The sequence below is a fragment of the Phocoena phocoena genome, chromosome 6 (assembly GCF_963924675.1).
Source record: "Phocoena phocoena chromosome 6, mPhoPho1.1, whole genome shotgun sequence".
In the NCBI taxonomy this organism is placed as follows: Eukaryota; Metazoa; Chordata; class Mammalia; order Artiodactyla; family Phocoenidae; genus Phocoena; species Phocoena phocoena.
The window spans coordinates 11,066,418-11,084,072 of record NC_089224.1 but is presented as its reverse complement, the minus strand read 5'-3'; the positions used below and the strand labels follow the sequence as shown (position 1 = coordinate 11,084,072).

At 44.8% G+C, this 17,655-nt stretch overlaps 1 protein-coding gene across 1 annotated transcript in view; it reads right to left on the bottom strand.

Annotated features, from left to right (window-relative positions):
- NUGGC (nuclear GTPase, germinal center associated) overlaps positions 1-16,077 on the bottom strand; it is a 39,848-nt gene extending 23,771 nt beyond the window's left edge. The window contains exons 1-9 of the mRNA XM_065879677.1: positions 16,035-16,077; positions 13,305-13,409; positions 12,579-12,687; positions 11,315-11,537; positions 10,629-10,859; positions 7,916-8,125; positions 3,292-3,467; positions 1,884-1,902; positions 1,513-1,602 (exon numbers count right to left, since the gene is read on the bottom strand). Coding sequence (XP_065735749.1) covers positions 1,513-1,602; positions 1,884-1,902; positions 3,292-3,467; positions 7,916-8,125; positions 10,629-10,859; positions 11,315-11,537; positions 12,579-12,687; positions 13,305-13,409; positions 16,035-16,077 — 1,206 coding nt within the window. The remainder of the gene's footprint in view (positions 1-1,512; positions 1,603-1,883; positions 1,903-3,291; positions 3,468-7,915; positions 8,126-10,628; positions 10,860-11,314; positions 11,538-12,578; positions 12,688-13,304; positions 13,410-16,034) is intronic.
- Between the last annotated feature and the right edge of the window lie 1,578 nt (positions 16,078-17,655).

Sequence of the window (17,655 nt, the reverse complement as noted above, 5' to 3'; positions counted from 1 at the left end):
TTTATAATTAAAAAAGTAAGCAGAGACATCTCTATGAGTGGCTACCCTATAATCAACTTCTGACTCATATTTTCTATGATAAAAATTAAATTTGCTCCAAATGAAGGTCTGCAGTACAAATAAAGGTCTCACAATAATTCAAACTGAAAAGAAGTGGTTGGAGAATGAAGGCGTTACCTAGCCATCAGAGGTGTAGGTGTGCAGACCTAAAAGAACTTGTGCCATAAGAATCAAAACCACAGTCACCCTGCAAGCTGATGTATTGTTGCCCAGACCCTATCTTGTACATACCAATTTGCCACATTTTTTAGCAATAAATATAATTGTAAATTGTGTATTGAGGTATTTCATGTTTCTGCTTCCAGAAACAATATAATTAGGTCCTCATAAAATGCATATTTCTTTAATGCCAAGAAGAACAATTAAAGAGAATAAGAACAGCTTTACTGAGTTATTTCCTCATTAAAATCAACATTCAAGAATTGCTCGGTAGAAGACTTTGGCTTGAGTATGAAGTCTGATTATTCTGAATTAGAAACAAAAGCCCTGAAATTTCCAATTCCACATTGTACGCCAGACATTTTCTGCATCAATATAATTGAAGTCAAAATACAGAAAGCAATTAAACATAGAACTGGACCTCAGGCCATGTGTTTTTACTGTTAAATCCAACACTGAAGGTTTAGTCTCAGCAAAACCATCCCTTCTATCACATTATACTAACTGTGATATAACATTTAAGTTGTTTTGTTTATATTTCATCTTCAAGTTGGTTTCAGTTTTATAGTTGCATAAGACTATTACAGGAAGGAGTTTTATGTTTGTACCTGTTTTAGTGACAGCATAATAAAAATAATTTAAGAAACAGCAAGATTCCCACAGAACAATTACTCAAGCTTGAAAAATAGAGCTCAGGGCTTTTCTCCCAACACTCCTGCCTATGCCCCTTGCTGAGCTATTCAAAACTACTTGCCTATAATTCACGAAGCGTGGCAGTTTTCTTCAACCATGTTCTTCCTTCTGTATCAAACACATTTTGTCTGACTTCTTCACCTCACTCAAGACTATTGGTTCTTTAAAATTCTGCTGAAGAGGCTGAGAAGTTTTCCCTGAACTTCTCCTCAACACCGCCTCCCCCGACGGCCCGTGTGACTGGGGCATCCTTCCTCTGTGTTCCCCCAGCCCTGCTGCATCCCTCTAGCCAAGCACACTTCAACCTGCACTGTGATCCCTGATCTTATCTGCACATAATTCTCAGTAGACCATATGCTCATTCAATCCTTCCAACAATCACAGGCAGTAGATATTATTATTCCCCCATTTTACAGATGAGAAGATGGAAGCTCAGAGAGGTACGGTGATTTGCCTAAGGTCACAAAGTAATTCATCAGCAGGACTAAGTTGTCTACTCCAAAGCCTCTGCCCTTGCTACCGCACAAGACCAAATAGGTGTTTCTCAAAATCTGAGTGGTTGAAAAGCAGAAAAATGCATAGGAGAATCTGTTAACTTACCTTTAGTTTTTCCTTGAGAACTTTATTCCTTTGTATCTTTATCGTTTCATTTCTTTCTAAAACAGCCTCCCGCTGACTTTGAATAGCTTGCTGGATTGTGAAAAGAAATAAAAGCATGGCAAAGAGTCTAGGGTTATCAAGAGTGACAAAGGGATGAGATGCACATCTTGCGGGCAGCTCTTCCTCTGGCCCAGACAAATGTGCATGTGTTCGAATCATATATTACTAGTCATAAAAAGTATTATTTAAGAATAACAAGTCCAAACTCATCAAGATGTTTACATTAAATGTGTGTAACTTTTTGTCTATCAATTATATCTCAATTGAGCTTTAGAAAAGAAAGAAAAAAAAAAAAACTAGTCCATACTTACACTTCCCACTTTTCTGTTCCTGAAATGAGAAATGTAACAATTATTTATCTCGTGATGTGTCACAGCAGTCTTGACTTTCCCTGAAAGCAGCATATACTGTCATGCCTTTATGCCTCTTCCTAAGCTCTTTCTTCAGTCCAAATGCTCTGACCCACCTCCAGTGTCCATTTGAAAAAAGTATCTTAATTTCTCAATATATTGTCATCAGTGGAATTTTCTGTGACCTCACCACCTGGCCCAGTCAAAACGTAGCCCTCACTCTCCGGGGTCCCATGGTACTTTACTTGTCCCTCTCATATAACCTTTCATCCTCTTTTAAGACAGTGACCTCAGTGACTAAGAACGGTGCCTCTCTGAATCTGCTGCCCCTACCAGGGTGTTCAATAAACATTTCATAAATTCAACTGTATTATGTTCAGTTTTAGAGCTGGCATTGGAAAGGGAGCACTTGAGATACTATTCTGTGGTAGGGAGTGGGGTGAATGGAATTGCAGGGAAAAAAATAATGGAGCTGAAATTCCAACTTAGACCATGAAAGCAAGAAGTTGGGGGAAAAGTCTTAGTCTGTTTCTTCACTGAGGAATTTTTCTCTGCTTAGGTAGCTCCTGGAGACAGTAGACTCAAGTGGGGAGGATACGGCAGAGGGGGCAGGTGGAGAAGCTTTTGTTAGAGCAGAGAAATACTGGCAAGGGTAGAGCCCATGACCGTATGTCCTATGTCCCCGGAACAGACCAGTGTACACCTGCGATCCTCTGTAAAGATTAATTACAACCCCTTTCACTTTCAGAGTGCCCCAACATGGAAGATAAGTTCCAGTCCACCTAGTTACAGGGGGAGCAGACATGTGCATGGAAATCAACATATATTAACATCTAGTAAGCTCTAAAATTCTTACCCTTCATTATGTTTTGTTAGAGTATGACTCTAAGAATGCTTTTACTTTGGGCCAAGTTCTGAACCTTTGAGAACCTTGCTCCGTATGGGTTTAAAATCTCAGGAGGAGACAAATCTGAAACAGAATCTTGACACTTCAAAGCGGTACCGGGCCAGACGGTGTTATAGGAAGTGCCCAACAGCTGTGGGCCGTCTACACTTCCCATATCTGGGGGGATGGGCAGGTCCACCACTCTGTAAAATGCCAGGAGCTGCTCTTTGCATCTCAGACACCTGAGTGGCACCCCTGGAGCTGTGTAGAGCACGGGCATTAAGCAGCTGCTCTGGAAGATTCCCAAGACAACCTACCCAAGGGTCCTGATGTCCCAGGAAATCACCCAGACTTCTCTTTTAGCCCCAGTGGTCACTTCCCTGAGTCCAAAATGCCCATGAGTCAAAGCTCTGTTGTTACCGTAATTACAGCAGTCAGGACCCATGGAGGAAAGCCCGCATCCCTGTAAGCCCAGCACCGTACCTTAGATATTCCGGCAAGTGGAGCTTGTCGGTCTTGGTGACCACCAGGGCCATGTCCCTGCAGAACCCCCTTTGGCAGGCTTTGATGCTCTCGTTCAGAAGGTCTTCATGGGCTCTCCCTCCAGAAACTCTTTCGATGTCACTGATCAGCCAGATCACTGAGCATTTATCAATGGTCTGTGAAACACGACCACAGCATGTTTAAGAGCATAAATGGTGCCTCGGTTGTAGAGCATGTGCTTCCTTAATGTACCATGTCTGTCCTCGATGCCCTGCCCCGACTCTCTCTCCAACCCTACCTCTCATCCCTCCCCACCACATTCTTTTAGGCACCAACCATAGGAGCTTCTTACACTTCCTGGGATGTAAATTGCTCATCTATCTCTTGGGGCCTTTGCCCTTGCCATGACCTCTGCTTGACGTCCATTTGCCATCTGAGACTGCCAAGGGCCACCTGAGGCTAGGTTGGCCACCTCTACCTCTGTGTCCCACAGCACCTGGACTTACCTGCCACAGTACTTCTCAGGCAGAACTACTGTACACGGTCGGCACTCTATACCCCTCTCCCACTCTTCACCCAGACTGTGAGGTACTGGGTGGGAAGGGGCTGCATCTTTCAGCTTGGAATCCACATCACCTCAAGCACAGTACTTGGCCCACAGTAGAGGCTTCAGAGATGTTTGTGGCAGTAGTCATTGATAGAATTCAAGAAATCAGACCTCCAGTTCCAGATCCATCACGGGCTTGATTTACCTCAGCTGTCCTCTAGGGAAGATTATTGTTCTTCCAGAGCTAGTCCTGGTCATGATCTACCCCAAAGCTGTCACCACAGGGCATCATTTTGATGTCTGGCTGCCCCTGCATATTCAGCATACTACCACCAGGTGGCAGCAGGGAGCCAGAAACCGCGTGATTCAAGTTGCAAAGGCCAATGAACCTGAAATTGCAACCTACTCGTTGATCACATATGTATTGCTTTAGCTAATATGCAACTTTCATGTGACAAGCAATAGCGTGTTGCCTTGTGACATTTCTCTGACTGCATTGTTTCACTCATCTCACCATATAAGTGAAAAGCTGGTCCATCACCAGGACTGAGTTTGTTTATGGTTCCTCAAAACAGCACTTTGTACAAAAAGCTGTGACAAGTTTGCGAGTTGCTAATGAAATCATTATTTGCTTTATACTAATGGTCCTTAACTAGTGGAGGTTCTATACCCCAGACGACGCTTGGCAATGTCTGGAGACATTTTTAACCGTTTTGACTTGAGGGGGTACATAACAGGCCCCAAGAGGCAAAGGATCAGCTTAAGGCCACCCAACTATGGGTCCTGAACTTCCTCCCCTACATGGATGGACTCACATTCGGGCAGGAAAATAAAACCAATCGCTCCCTCCCACTTCCCAAATTATAACCAATTTAGGGATGCTTCAGATCATTCCATCAGGCTGTGGAAGATGAAACTCCTCCTCTAGGGCAGGACCTCTTTCACTTTTATATTCCCCTGGTCCTGGTAAACTACAGGTGCTTAATAAATGTTTATTAAAAGAGAAGAGAACTGCAATCATAAAGGTTGCAGTGGTTAAATCTCAGGCCCTACACAAAGCTCCCGACTGCCAGGATTTGGTAAAATTAGAGTCACAGAAAACACCGGAAAAAAGCCGATCTATAAGACAAGAGCCACTGGATTTGGGAGTGGGTAGGATGGCCCCCTGCCATCGCCGCCCTCCTCCCTTCCCACAATGAGAATGGGCCTCCAAGAGGTCAGGTGACTCAGGCAGCACGGGGACGCCTGAGCTCTTAATGGTTTTAGTGTAGGGAAGGTACTGCTGGGCAGCTGGGGAGGTGGGGGCGAGGCATCGTGTTCTGCTCTCCCTGGAAGGAGGGGAGTCTCTAGTAACTTCTCATGAGAGGATATCACAAAACCACAAGCACGGAGGGGAGCTGCAACCAAGCAGAGCAGCCTGGGGGCCATCACTTCGCTTCAGCCCCACCTCCTCACAGCTCCTCTGTTCTGAGTGGCCTTTGATAAGCTGCCCAGTGTACCTGAACTGGCAGCAGCCACGGCTCCATCCTGTGAGCGAGGCCGGCCACCTCCTCAGGCTGTCGCTCCCTGGGACTGGCCTGGAACTAGAGGAGGTTGGCGATTCCACTCCCAGAGCTGAAACCCTGCAGAAACAAAGGCTATCCCGGCCAGGCCTGAGCAGACCACCAAGGGTGAAGGATGCTGGGACTGCCTCCTCCTTAAAGAACTGTTAGGGGATGTGCTGGGGGGTGAGAGACAGAGTCTCAGCTGGGAAGACAGGAACCTGCTCTCTGGTTCAAATTCTGCCACTCAGTAGATGTGTGGTCTTGGGCAAATGACTTCCCATCTCTGAGCCTCCATTTCCTTATCTGTAAAATCAGGGCATAGGCTGAGTATCTGTAAGCTGTTATCCTGATCTTTATTGGAAACCACAGTCACAAAGCTCCCCCGGCCCACAGTCATTCATTTAGCGCAAATCTGCTGAATTTAAAGTCTACCTATAACAGAGAAGCAGTGGGCCCGCAGTGAGTTTTTCGGCAGCCACTGCACTGATCGTGACTCACAGACACTGGCCCTCCTTCCCAGTCCCTTCTGGCTCTGGTCCTGTGCCCCGTGTTCCCTCCCACCCTGCGCTCCTGAGCTCCTTCTAAGACGCCCTTTCTTTCTCTATCACTCACCCGAGTCCCTCCTGTCCTTCGAACTTCCCCAGGAAGCATGGTATTAAAGCCCACCCCACCTTTCCCAGGCTTGGCTTCTGCGCCTCTCTCCATCCTTCCCCCACGCCCTCAGCCCTCTGGGCTCCACAAATGCTGCAAACGGTGCTCAGGGTCCCACTCCCACCTGCCTCCTCTACCTGGTGGAGGCTGAGCATCTGTATCCACTCTGAAGCCTCACCCACCTCCCAAAGGAAGTCATCACCTTGTGCTCTCATTTTTAAGTAATGGGGTTTGTTCATTAGTGTATTTCATTCCCTTCTGGACTACGAGCCTTCCAAGGGCAAGGACTTTGTCTCCGTCTGTCCAGAGCCTATCATAAAATTGAGGAGATGCTCAGTGGCTATTTGTTGAAGGAATGAGCTCTCTGGTTGGAGGTGATTTCGACTTTTGAGAGCTCATAGCTCCTCGTGCTTCTCGTACATCATTTTCTGCTACGTATTTCGTCATCTGCGTGTTTCATTTCTCCTAGTAGACTCTAAGCCCCTTGAGGGAAGGCTCTGCTTCTCAATCACATTGTTTTATTTTGTTTTCGTCTTTTTAGTTTTAAAGATAATACATGTTCAGGCAAAATATACAAACAATACAGAGGTGTCTGTAGTAAAGAGCGGTAGGAAACACAGAGGCTGCTCTTAACAGTTGGGTATGTATCTTACCGGAAGGCAGGATCTGACTTTTGCCGTGCATTTGCAAACATTACACACGCACACGCTTCTTAACATAAAAGGTCATGTTCTGTACCTGTTCATTCACTCTTCATTTTGTGTTGTTTATCGTGTAGGATATAGTAGAGGTTGACAGCAGAGAGGCTCTTGAGCCTTCTTGCATGGGTTATGAGCTATAAAATTAGCTCAGCTCTCATTATTATTAGCTATAATCTTTGCATCCTCAGTGCTTAGTACATAGTCTTACATATTGTATGTGTTTGATGAACAGAAAGCAAATTAACAAAGAGATAAATTCTTTAAAATCCTCCAGCCTCTAATCACTAGGTACAGCTCAGACTGCCCTAGTGTTTAACTCTCTGGCTGCAGACACATCTGGGGGTGGGGTGAGGGGCCCGATCGGCTTATGCTCCATTTGCTGGGAATTGAACTCCTACCTACTTTCATCTCAGTGACCCCCTTCAGGCACAGCTGACTACACTAGGGATGGATACTTAATCCAGAGAGAGTTGATCCTTAGCTGGGTGGTAGTTGATCAGATTTTCCTTCTGAGGAATCTGAACTAAAAGACATAGAGACTATAGTCAGACAGTGATAGGTACAGGAACAGCAGTGTCATTCAGAGACGCAGCCAAGGCGGTCCTGTTCCACAACATGGGCGCTAATGGCTAAGGGAGAAGCAGGACTCAGCTGACAGACGCACAAAGAGAAACAGGGTCGCAAGAGACCAGGCAGAGGATGAGCGAGAAAATAGCAGCTTCCAGCCTGATAGGTGGTCCTGGGGCCTGGCTGTGTCTTGTGAGATCCTTTGATAGCCTTCTGATGAACCCTTCTTGACTTGGGATTTGCTTTAGTGAGTTTCTCTTCCCTACAGCCAAACATGGGAGCAGCCTCCCGGTTCCTTGGTGCGTGGCTATTGGCTTCTCTGCTTTGTACCCAAATCTGGGCCTCCCTCTCCTGCTCTGTCCTTGTTTCCTCTGCTCACTCTTGGACGACTTTATTGCTGGCCCTTTTCATCTGTCACATGCTCACGATTCCTCCCTCCCCAATCTCTCTGGCCAACCATATCCTGCCATTGCCCTGAGGCTTAGAACGTGGAAGAATTTAACTCCGATGAGCTCATAAAATCCTGTAAGCGGAAAGCAGAGCATTCTTTGCTGCTTTAGAAAGGGTGCTGGAGTTGAGGAGAGAGGGAACAAAGCCATATGAGAGAGAATCACCTTTCTCCACATCTCGTCCCTCTTGCTGTTGAAGTCGCCTGTGCCTGGAATGTCCACCAGCACAACGCCTTCTGGAATCAGCTCCGATTTGGGAAGAGTCACTTCCACCAGTTTGATCAAGGGCCAGATTTGTGTCTCAGCTGATCCTCCATCCCAACCTCTCCTCTGAGTCCGGATGTAGGGGTCCAGCTTGAGAGACAGCTCTCCTGCCTGAGGAAGAGGGACAGGTGACAGGTCACACACACCAGACATTCTCCCAGCACATCTACCCTGAATGGGCTGTGACTCAGTTTCACCGAAGGTCCACCGAGAACCGTGAAAAGCAGCACCTGGGCAACAGGCACCAGGAGGCCTCAGATCCAGCCTGGAAGGGTCTAGACTCAGAACCAGAAAGGACGCTGGAGATCAGGAAGTTCAAGTTCCTTGACTGACAGATACAGAAAACAAAGTCAGTTAGAACAGGCTTCACTGGATAATGAGTGTATCTTCTAAATTCCATTCCAGTTCTAAAATTAATGGAAGTCATATGCAATATTCTAAATTTGAGAGAGAGGATTCTTCCCACATGGTTAATGTGAGCATGTTCATTACCAGAAAGCCCTGACCGTGGAAAATGGATAGTGAGATGGTGACCGTATTTTCCAGATGGAAAATTGAAGTTGATCTTCAAAAAGATTTTAAAAATTTATCTTCCAAGTACCAAAAAAATAGATTGACATATAGGTGTTTCCAGGATGTTTTCATGATGGTGGGTGAGATGGGGGATCGCTCTCAGCCTGTTGTTTTTCACGAAACATATCTTGGTACAATGACATCTTCATGCCAGCTACTATGTATGGCAGCGAATCTCTATGGGATACTTCAGGGGAGAGAAGATTTGGGATGCACGGTAGTCATTGTTAATAAATATCTACAGAATGGTCCTGAAAGAAAGTAAATTCTTAAGAGAGTTGAGATTAAGTCAGAGGATTTGTTGCAATCTGATTTAATTGCAGGGTAGGGAGTAAGAGGTTTCATCAATTCTAATCGAATCACAAGAAACTGTGAGAGAGGAAATGATAAAAGTTCTTTAAGATATTTTGATGAAAATATAAAGGAGATACAAAAAGAGCAACATAAAAGAAAAAGCATGGGCTTTCTGTAAGAAGAGGGCTCCACTCAATAAACTGGTGGAGGCGAGTCATGCCGGGAGGGAAACTCAGATTCCCTCACCCCAGCCTACAATCCCTGACCCAAACTCTGAATTTGTACCCTCATTCATGGAGATGTTAATTCTGTTCCTCTTGTTTCCATGGGTAAATTCGTAACACCGGGAAGGGATATTTCTAAATACAGAGTAGTGAAGAAATGAATATTATATTGATACCGTGGTGTAAGTTGTGTGTATTCAGATAAAGTAGCCAGTTTTATCATCATTACGCTTCTTTGGACGTGCTCGGTCTGTGTTTTAGATATTAGGAGCATAATGCGTTTTAACTATAATAGCCATTTAAATATAAGAAATGGCTACTACATTTGTTCCATTTTCTAGATATATAAGAGCTAAGTGCCTTGAAAGGTTTAATTCATTTGACTTCTAAGTATGCCTGGTCAAGTATTTCAATTTTTTTGAGAGAATCAAATATATTAAATTTGAACTATAAAAAGAAATGTTGATTAATTATGTAAGTAGCATTAACTTTGAAAGGAGGCTTTTCTATGGTAAACTTAGGAGATAATTGAACGTTCAATTTTAGAAACAGGTGTAAGTAATTGTTCTTGTTTCATACAAAAATTGCCAGATTTACAAATTGAATAACAATATATTAAAGGTGAATTTTCAGATGCAAGAAACACTAGGTTTTTAAATGTACGACATTAACAAGTTACAGATTAGTTGCCCGTGTATTCTGGTTTCATTTAAAATCGAATTTTAATTTAAATAAAATGAATATTGATCATAAAAATGAAGAGGGCATTGTTCTACTAGGTGCACATCCTGCATCCATCCTGCCCTTCGCCTGCACCAGCAGCATCCTGACTGTGTGTTTATTGGGGAAGGCAGTGGGTTGAGACTGGTCTCAGCCAATCTTGGCAAGTCTGCTTCTTGTTTTTTTCTAGACTCTCCTTCAGAGAGGCCATGTGACTCAGTCCTGAACAGGAAAGTCTACATGGAAATTTGTTGGGTGTGTTTCTAGCAAAGCTTTTACTTCCCAGTGAAAGAGGAGATGTGGTTGGTGCCACCTTTTTATCCATGTCTTCCCCCTGTGAAGCTAGCTGTGAAGTCCAGCACTTCAGTAGCAATTTTGTTACAATGAGGCAACAGATGTGGACGGTCAGGGGAACCAGAGGGATGCGGCCATGGTTGAGCCACTGAACCAACCCACAGACCCAACTGCCCCCAGACTCCTTATGTGAGAAAATGAATAAATCCCTGTTTGTTTAAGCCATTAAAAATCGGGCTTATTTTTTAAATTATTTGCCACCAAAAGCATCCTTAATTAATCTTCAAGTAACTGTAAATAGTCTTTCCTGTGAACAAAAACTCCCCATTCAGACACTAAAAATTCCCATTTGACAGCCATAAATAATGAAAAACCACTTTCTCATGGATACTTCTGATTTGGGTATCAACTTATTTCCAAAAAGAACACTGTGCCTTGCGCAAATCCCCTAAAGGGATTCAACTGTTATCCTTGAGACTCATGAAAAGATAAAGACGTCCTGAACCCACCTCTTCCGCCTTGAGGGTGATGACTCTGGAGGTGGGGATCTTTCCTTTGGGCTTTGCCCTTAGTAACTCCTCATAGCTCTTCCTTTCCACCCCGTTTCCATAAACCATTTGTAGCTTCCAAATGGCTTCCTCCACTGCATCGTCCCTGTCCCAGGCATCCTCTTCTTCTCTGCCCAGCTGCTCAGGCCTGTGCAGGAGTTTCGTCAAGTTCTTCAGCTCCTGCTTCCACTCCTGCCAAGGCAGAGTGGGGGCCAAAGTCCCCCAGGACACAGATACAGAAGACACTGACAAAGAGAGAAATCCATCGTCCCTGTGGAGGGCAGGGGGCTGCATACCCAGGAAATCTAAAATCACCTAATCCCGTCAGGGATCATCTAATCCAACTCCCTGGTTTTGTCCATGAGGAGACAGGAACCCAAAGAGGGAAACGTCCTGCCCAAAGTCCCATAAAGAGCTGAGACAGGACCCACTAGAACCCCCATCTTGTTCTGTTGGACTTTCTCATTCTGTACTGTGTTCTTTTCGTTTAACGAAGACGTGAGCTATATTTACAAGGAACATAATGTTAGTCTCTGAGAGGGGGCGGGAAGGAAAGAAAAGGAAGAAGGATGAAAGAGAAGGAAGGAGGAAGGAAAGGAGGAAGAGAGGGAGGGTGACAGGGAGGGAGGGAGGGAGGCAACACTTACCTGGTTGGAGAGCAAGTGGATTTTAGCTTCATACCACTCACAGCAGCCTGAGCTCACTTGAACGATACATGATGTACATATACTTTCTCCAGACACTGGCAGAAACATGGCTTGCTGGATGATGGCATTGATCAGGGAGCTCTTCCCAGCCCCAGTGCTTCCAAATAATCCGATGTAGATTGGGTCCAGTGATGGTTTTTCAATCAAGGCAAGAAGCCTATTTCTAGATCGATTTAAAAATGCTCATTGTCACAGTCATCGAAGCATAGTAGGGAGATCATCAGAACAGAACACAAAACAACTGAGTTCTAGGGGCTCCTCTGGTGGCACAGTGGTTGGGAGTCCGCCTGCCGACGCAGGGGACGCGGGTTCGTGCCCCGGTCCGGGAGGATCCCACGTGCCGCGGAGCGGCTGGGCCCGTGAGCCACGGCCGCTGGGCCTGAGCATCCGGAGCCTGTGCTCCGCAACGGGAGAGGCCACGGCAGTGAGAGGCCCGCGTACCAAAAACAAAAACAAAAACAAAAAACAACTGAGTTCTAATCCTGGGCAAGTCACCGCGTCTTTCTGAATCTCTGTTCTCTCCCTGGTCAAAGGGGAATATTCATCCCTGTTTACTATACAGAATTGTCATGAGGATCAAACGAGAATATGCACAAATACTTGGTAATGATAATCCTACACAAACTCTACAATGTCTATATAGGTGTGAGGCCTCCTTGTTTGTGTTCATGGAAATGGCATCGTCTTGATCTTAGAAATAAAGTTTATGCAAAGGTGAAGTGTTATTAGGAGCAACATGAAGAGTCGTACTGGGTGGGAGATGCGGCCTTGACACCACTCAAGTCCTTCTAGTCAGCTGGGCACAGGCCATTGAGGGCACAGGCTCAGAGTCCCACAGCCTGGGCTGGATTCCAGGCCCTTTCACTTACCAACCGTATGACCTTGGTCAATGTCTTGGCCTCTCAGAGCCTCAATTTCTCCAAAATGGGGTTGATAATAACGGCTCCTACTTTATAGGGGTATTGGGACACTTAAACGAAATTTGATATATATAAAGTATCTAGCAGATCACCTAGCAGCAGTGACAGCTCAATGAATGGTAACTATCGGAAATAACAATAATGGCCCGTAGCTACAGAACTCGTTGGCTTTCTTTGCTCTGTTTTTAATTGAAAATTCCCTTTCATTGTTGGAGAAAAGCATCTACCACCACCTAAGGAAAGACATCCAAGTAAGATCTGATGGTAGCTGATGTCAGACTCACATGAGGTACTTGACACCATTAGGGATGCTGTCATCCAGGAACACAGACTGAATGAGTTTCTGGTAAGTGTTGCTCAAAACCCTTCTGGTCCGTGACTCCAGTTTTTCATCTGGAATCAACAGAGATGTATTAGCCGGGATGTACCTGGCAGGGATCAAGTACTTGGTCTCCACAAGAGTAATCTGCTCAATATTACAGAGAAAGTAAAAAAAATAAAAAAAAAGAAAAAGAAATGAAAAGACAATTAAACAAGAGAACAAGTTATCTGACAGAGATAATAGCTTGTGGGACAGCAATCATTGATAATGAGGGCATCCCATGAAGCCAGCCTGCTCTGAGGCTCAGTGTAACGGAAGTCACATAGGCTTCACCATGGGCTGTAGCCCTTCTAGATTCTTCTCTCCTGTGGTCATAAAAAGAAAAAAAAATGCAAGGACATCATATAAATACCCATGAAAGAACCAAAACAACCATTTTTCATTCACAGTTCTAATCAAGAAGAGATTATTTTTGTAACAAGCCTCCTATCCAGATTCTGAGAGATAAGCTGTCATATTACATTATCTCTGCAGAGACTAGGAGGCCTCCTTTTTTGGATCGGGATCATTCGGAGATGTCCCATCCTGCTTCTCAATGTAACCTTCTCTTCCTCTGAGCCTGTTAACACATTTGGAAAAGAACAGAGCCACATTAAAACAAGTGGCAGAGCCCTTTCATGACACTCACATTCCTTAAGGGTGCTTTGTTCCACAGAGGGAAACGCTCGGAACCGCTGGTCTCGATCTGACCGTCTTCTTTTTTTCATTGGTTCTTTAAAGAAATCATCATCAACTAGAGATAAACAGAGGTTATATAAAATTATAGGTCTTGGGGGCATAGTATACGGTTGACCTTTAAACTATATGCAGATTTTTGACTTCGAAGCAGGGTGGGCGCTCTAACCCCTGCGTTGTTCAGGGGTCACTGTGTTTGCCTGACCTCTATCGATACACAAACCCAAAGAGTCTAGGAGGACCCCTGCCAGCCCTGGATGTCCGGGAGTTCATTTCAGAAGCAGCCCTGTTGGGCCATTCCTAATTCCCAGAGTCCCAGGACTCTGCATCTAGTTCCAAAACGCAGAGTCCAACATATCTCCCCAGAAAATAAGTTGAAATGACATGAAAAGTTCCTGTTTGGGAATCCTGAGAAGACAAAATGGCTCGATATCCTTCACCAAGTGCCGAGAGAGTGTAAAGAGAATCCCAAGACGGCTCAGCGTGGGGTGGAGAAAGGCCCCTGGGAGATCTTTTCAAACAGGGAAATTTATTGGGAGCAGAATCAGAGGAAAGAACAGGCCACGTGACCACGGCAAATCTCTTCTTCTCCCGGAGCCTCAGTTTCTTCATCTGTAAAATGAGTCGGCTGACAAAAATATCCATATAAGTAATACAAGAGTTTTGGAGGGTGCCCTCCCAGTGGACATCCTTCAGAGGTTAAATTGGGGGGCTTTCCTCCCGCTTCCTCACTGAAAGACATTAGCAGCCACTTCCTTACATGGGTGAGAAAAAAAAAATTGCCAAGAAGCAAATCTTTGTAGTTCTGCAGAGCTTTATTCACTTTAGTGGCTTCCATCAGTTATGAAGTGAAGAACTGGAAGGGTCCATAAACCTCAGGAAAGGGTGTAACCAAAACTGTGTGTTTGGGTGAGTTTTAGAAAACACTCCCCTGGCAGGATTCACCTGGTTAGAAAGGGGCAGTAGGTGGGGGTCTTTGGAGTCAAGATTGTTGGAAATGGTTCTAACCCAGTGCCCCTGGGGCTGGCGTGGGCCTTAGGAAACGGCCATGAGGTGACCTGGAAAAACAGGTGACCCCAAGAGTCATACTCTCTAAGCTCATAAAAGGGCGTGAGGCCTCCAAACGGAACATGACACAGGGTTCATATTCCTTCAAGAACCACAGAGAGGGAGTTTCGCTCAGGGACCCAGGGTGGCAAAAGCCAGCAACTAACACAACATTGTTAATCAGCTATACTCCAATATAAAATAAAAAGTTAAAAAAAAAGTGGAGCCAGATAAGCTTTTCCAAAGTCCCCAGATTATTTGATTATAATATGCAGATATCAATAGCTAACTTTAATAATTTAGCTTAAGTAAGGGAATACACTGTAGGTTAAACTTTTGAACCTAGATATTGATAGTAGGGGGGTGTCAGAATCACAGGATTTTACATTGGAAAACAATGTAAAATATGTATGAATTGAGATGTAGAGTTCCAGAGAGATCAGGTGACTTGTTATAACGGGCACAGAGCTAGCAAATGACACAGCAAGAACAAAAAGCCAAGGATGTAAACTACAAGTCCAATGTTTTTTGACACACAATTACAGTCTTAATACTTTAAATTATTATACACTATGGTTTAATATTGTGGAAGATGTTTGTAACTTATTCTTCTATTTTATCCATGATCTCAGAGTGTGGAAAAGAAAAGCATTTAGAGTTATAAATATGTCATGACTGAAGCTATCAAGTGAAATTCTAGAAAATCTGCCAATAAGTTTTAACAAAATAAAGCAAATAATTTTTAACCATTAAAAAAAAAAAAACCAACATGCAACTTGGGCCCCTAGGCCAGCGGCCAGTGGCCAGCGGCCAGCGGCCAGCTGAAAAACAATTTAGTACATGTTATAAACAGTGTCTTGGAATTCCAGTCTGTTTCCACCCTGCCTGTGGAAAGAAAGTAAAAGGATGGAGGGCCTTGATCTTGACTCTGTAACTCGGGAACTCTTTTGTGTAAACAACGTTTGCTCGGTATCTTAGCCACGTGTACCAAAGAGTCTCAGTACAGCCCATGTATCCTGGCCTTTATTTCAATTTTGTAAAGACTGGCAATTAATCTGATCAAAGTTTGGAAGCTTATTTCTCAACTAAAGCAAACGCTGAGAAGTCAGATAAAACAGCAAGGTTTTAAACTTTTCCTTCAATTTCTAAAATGAAAAACCACATGGAAAGGAAAAAGTACTTCATCTGGGATTTAAACCACTTAAGGGTAGTGGTTTTACATTAAACTGTAACCGGAATGAATTGGTGTGAACTGGCCACATTCATTCGTCCCTGTAGTTGCTCAAGCACTCCCTCGCCTTTTCCAGCATTGTACACTGATTTATTCGAAGGAAGAGCAGAGCGGTGAGTAGGAGCAATCCAAAGAAGTCTACCTTAGTCTCTGCTGCTGTTGCTTCTTGTTGCCACAAGGTGTCGCTTTTGACAACTGCTCTCAATACAGGCTCTACGTTGATCCAGACCGTTGCCAGCACCTGCCGCAGATCTTCCCAGCAGAACGCCCCACGCCTTCAGGGCTAACCTCAACCAAGGGGTCCCCAAAGTTGCAGTTCCTTCAGTTTTCATGCCCAGCCACGTCTCAGATGCTAGCACTACCCCCACTGACCCAGATCATCAGGTGATATTGTAGGGATGTTACCTGGATGTGGCTCCTGACCCACACAATCTTCAGTTTCTGCCATTTCCTGTGGCACCTGCTTTTATTCACTTAGAGCGTCAGCCTGAAAAAAAATGCACGCAAAGTACAAGGGTGGAGGTGGGAGGGGTAGACTGCAGAAATTGTAAATACAAAGCAAAAAACCAAAAATAACATGTAATTTTGCTTACGCTTTGTCTCCCCAGGTAAATCCCAAGATTCTAAAGGGCGGTGGCCATTCTAATTTATTTTCAAATCCATCACAACAGCGAATTCACTACACATTGGTTTAAATATGACAAAAATCCATGTTTGACTATTGGTTTTCAACAGTAGTTGTATCCGTAGAACTTTAAACTGAAAAGACTGAGATATTTAAGGCAACTCACTCTGAAAAGAGAATAAACCTCTAGTGACCAGACCCTTGAAGGTGAAGTTATATAGCTTTGCTGCTTTGGGAGACATCGGCGCCCCCATCAGGTAACCCTTGAACTCCTTTGCCAGTGATGTCGAGTCCCAGGAGGTCTCAGCAAGTGTCTGGGAGTTGGATGGAATATTTGATACTCCTGGGGCCCCCTGGAGTTGCCCTGAGTGGGGGAGGAGAGGCGCAACAACTAGGGTCTCTGGATCTTCCTCACCAGCCCACCCAACACTTCAATCAGGAAGACACCCCTACTGGGGGCTACGAGAAGCTCCGCCTCATGGGGCATCTGCGGGTGGCAGGGTGGGTGGAGAGAAGGAGAAGTGCTCCAAAAGAAGGGCCAGATCCAACCTGTCTCTAGTCCCGGGCACACAGGGCTGGGCACAGAGGGAGAAGTGGGTCCGTAAAGGCTCAGAACAGTGGCCCCTGCTCCCCTGGAGTTTCTTTGTCCTCACACGTTGAGGAGAATCTGAGGGACACAAGTTGGGGGGCATCTGTGCTTCTTCTCCACTTCTGATGTTGCTATTTGGATCACTCAGCCGCGTAATTCAAAAGCAGAGAGTCACCAGCCCTTCTGAAATATGCAAAAGCCCACCTGACCTGTCAACCCCGACTAGACCCACAGGCCGTTAGTTGTGGAGACGGTGCCTCGTTTACATATTACCCCCAAATGAAAATCACCACTCGTCAGTCGAAAGAGCCTCTTATTCTTAGTTTGCATCATGGGTATCAAACCAAACAAATGGTTTCTGTACTTGGTGGGTTTTTGTTGAATGTGGGGTGAACCGTACTATGTACAAGGTCCTGAGCCTTCACTAGAGCTCCTCATATCTCCGTTCTTCATCTTGAGGCTCCCTCTCAGACCACCCCAAACTCCTTGCGGTCCTCCGAGGCAGGGAATCCAAGAAGAAACGTGCTTCTGTGTAGGGTACCCTTCCCCTCTTCTTCCTGGTGAATTCCTACTCTTTCTTCAAGATCTTGTTTGAGTATTTCCTCTGTGCAACTGTGTCCTGATTCCCATTCATTCCCTTCTTGTGTCACCACTGCTCCAAGGACATCTGTGCTATGATGCTTGCTATGCTTCCTTTATGTCTCTTCCTCTTTACTGAACCGTGAGCTATTTCAGGTCATAGTGCATTGATTTCAATGCTGCATTTCTATCATTAAGTGCAATGACTGACGTTAATGCTGAATGACTGAATG